Source organism: Monoraphidium neglectum, assembly GCF_000611645.1.
Source record: "Monoraphidium neglectum strain SAG 48.87 unplaced genomic scaffold scaffold01657, whole genome shotgun sequence".
In the NCBI taxonomy this organism is placed as follows: Eukaryota; Viridiplantae; Chlorophyta; class Chlorophyceae; order Sphaeropleales; family Selenastraceae; genus Monoraphidium; species Monoraphidium neglectum.
In genome coordinates this window covers 9,987-13,103 of record NW_014011971.1, presented here as the reverse complement: position 1 = coordinate 13,103, position 3,117 = coordinate 9,987, and the positions used below count along the sequence as shown (strand labels likewise).

The 3,117-nt window shown below is 67.6% G+C and overlaps 1 protein-coding gene across 1 annotated transcript; it reads left to right on the top strand.

Annotated features, from left to right (window-relative positions):
* Nucleotides 1–2,029: 2,029 nt before the first annotated feature.
* On the top strand, nt 2,030–3,019 carry MNEG_8621 (hypothetical protein; the record flags this gene model as incomplete). The annotated part of the gene is made up of 3 exons (XM_014042910.1): nt 2,030–2,323; nt 2,491–2,715; nt 2,888–3,019. The coding sequence occupies 3 exons, from the start codon at nt 2,030–2,032 to the stop codon at nt 3,017–3,019; spliced, it is 651 nt and encodes a 216-aa protein (XP_013898364.1).
* Between the last annotated feature and the right edge of the window lie 98 nt (nt 3,020–3,117).

Below are 3,117 nucleotides of genomic sequence, written 5' to 3'. Positions count from 1 at the left end.
CGGGGGGGCTGGCGCTGGCCGGGGTCGCGTTCATGCCTGTTGCGGAGGCGGGGCCGGAGGAGCGGCTGGCGATCGGCGGTTGGCTGGAGCAGGCCGCGGCGGCGGGGCAGCATGGCTACGGCTTGAGCCTGCGGCGCCGCAGCTCGTCGCTGAGCGGCCTCGGCGGCGGCGCTGCATGCGGCGGCGGCGGCGGGGGGGCGCAGGAGGGCGCGCGCGCGATGGACCTGGGGGAACCCTGTCACAGGGAGTGGGTGCTGCTCTGCGCTCCGCGAGGCGCCGGCGCCGCGCGTGGCCGTGCGCGCGGCGGCGCCGGCGCCGCGAGCGGGGCGGCGGAGGCGGCGGGGGCTGTGCCGCAGCCGCCGAGCCGCATGTACGTCCAAGAGGCGGATGGGGAAATGCGGCTGGCGTTTGCGTTGGTGAGCCAGTCAGGCCTTTGATTGTTGCAACACGTGCAGCGCCGCCATCATGACGTCTTCTTTCAACGTTGCCATTTATGCCCTTTTCGCCCAACTCACTTGCCAATCATCGAACTTGGCACACATGAGAGCAGTAATTGACGTGTGGTGTTCCTCATGTCAGTTGTTACTGTGCAGCACCACATGCAAAATATTCGCCCATCAAAAATACCCCCGACATGCCTTGTGTGAATGAGGTGGCACCCCACAGCTGCGCCCACAGGAGGCACATGGCAGTGGTCGAAGCATTGGCTTAGTCAACGCGACACATCATGTGAAAGCGGGCCCTGATGTCGCGGTGCAACTAACTGATCCTGGGGTTACGTAGGTGAGTTTGCATGCCGACGCCTGTAATCACTAGGCAGCTGTTAAGATGAGCTCATCAGGGACGTGGCAGGTACGGTACTGTGCCATCGTAAGGTTTTCGGAAGGTTTTCGTATGTTCCCACGCGCTGGCATGGGCCAGCGGTCTAGGACTGCCATGAATACCATATCGCTGTGGTTCGTATCATAGGGCATGGCGCCATGATCTAGACACAGCGTTCTAAAACAGACATAGCGTTGTGCCCACGGGGGCTTCCCTGGCAGAGCAGCTGGCATATCTTTGATGGGTTGGCGGCATCACATCGGCCGCGATGCCTCTCGATCGCTGGAGCCGAACTCAGGCAGCTGCAGCGGATGCAGCAGCAGTGGCGCTGTGCGCCGCGCAGAGTGCACGTCAGGACCCAACAACAGCCCCGCGGAGCAGCCGTGCGCCACCCCTGGGACCTTGGAGGGTCATCCTCATGGCATTTCAAGCGAGGGGGCGGTGCAACAGCAGCTGGCAAGCGCGTGCCGGCCTTTCATCGGCGCCAGCGTCGGCGCAGGGGGCGCTCTGGCCGCTTTCAACAAGCAGCTTGTGACAAACCTGGGCGGATACCTACCCATAGGGTCAAGCCCCAGCTCCCCTGCTGTACCTGGATCGCCAATCTGCGGCAGTCAAGGAGGTGGGCCCAGCGGCAGCGGTGAGCAGAGGGGGCCAACCGACCCTGCAGGCTTTGCTGGCGCCCGCTGCTTCAGCAGCGAGCGCCCTCGAGCGGCGAGTGCAGCAGCAGCAGAATCTGGGTTTGCACTCCCGCAAGGCGCAGATGGTGCAGCGACGGCAACCAGGGACGGCGACGCTGACGAGGCGAGCGACGGCGGCAGCTTCCACTCCAGGACCCCCAGCCTGGGGGGCGCGCCTGCCGCTGAGGCGATTGCCGAGACAGGCGCCACAGCGGTCGTCACCCTGGCGCCCGGCGGGCGGCGCGTCCACTGGCGGCAACAGCGGCGGCGACGCAACTGCAGCAGCATTACGCCGGGGCCAGCGGGGTTGACCGACGGCGTCTGGCGCGCGTGCAGGTGAGCACCTGAAAGCAGAACGCCCCCAGCGCGAGCCGGACCTGCGGGCTCGTCGCGTGGGTGAGATTTTCAGGGGGGGAGGGGCGGGCGTGTTGCAGTCCAGCCGCACGACACGACACCTGCGCCCCGGCGGCCCTTCAACGCGCCGCTGCGCGCCGGCCGCCCGCAGGGACGAGCAAGGGCGCGTGGCAGACATGCCGTCCGTGCTGCGCGCCGTCCGCGACGGCGGCGTCGCGCCCCACCTGCGGCGGGACGTCTGGCCGCTGCTGCTAGGCCTGATCTCGCCGGGTGACTGCGGGGCGGCGCGGCGCGCCAAGTGGGGCGCGCTGCGCGGCGAGTTCGCGCGGCTGGCGGCGTTGGTCGGGGACGACGTCGCGGCTGCAGAGTGCTACGAGCGGCAGGCGCGCGGGACGGGGCGGCGCCGGCGGAGGGAGGGGCCGCGCGTGCGGTGGGCGGGCGGCAGTGAGCTTTACGGCGGGGAAGGCGACGTGAGGCAGCGAGGGGTGCGCCGCGCGAGCGGGCGGGCAAGCAGCATTGGCCGATTGTTGGCAGCTTAAGTCGCGGACATCCTCACTCAGCGGCCCTGCAGTCACTCAGCGGCCAAGTGGCGCCTTTTTTCCATCTGATCCCGCCGCCCCGCACCCTCGCACCGCAGGGCGCGCACGAGCCATGGCTGGTGACCAAGCGCCGCGTCATGACCGACTCTGTCCGGACCGCGGGCGACGGCCCCCTCTTCCAGGGGGAGCAGCGCTGCGGCGCGGTCGCGCGGCTGGAGCGGCTGCTGCTCGCATACGCGCTGGCGGACGCGGGGACCGGGTACTGCCAGGGCATGGCTGACCTGGCGGCGCCATTTGTGCACCTGTACCCGTCAGACGCAGAGGTGCGTGCGTGGAGATGAGGTAGACATGCTTGCTGCATGCAAGTGCAGGTCATGTGCGTATGTGTGTTTGTGTGTGTTTGGGGGGGTTATTGGGGTGTGTGTGTGTGTGTGTGTGTGTGTGTGTGTGTGTGTTTGTGCAAAGGGGCCTGATGGTGCGGGCCCAGCTTCTCAGGCGCGAGTGGGCCTTGACTGGCTGCTGACTGAGAGCGGGCTGTTCTTGCCATGCTGTGCGTTGACCGCCCTCGGCGAGGTGCGGTTCGACACCGGTCCGCCCCCCTCTCCCACGGCACATTGTCGCCGCTAAACCGCACGCCGGCACACCAATTCCTGCCTGTTTCCTTACAACCCGCTACCCCAGCCACAGTCCTGCGGAACCAACGCTTCCCCCCTCGCCACCATCCC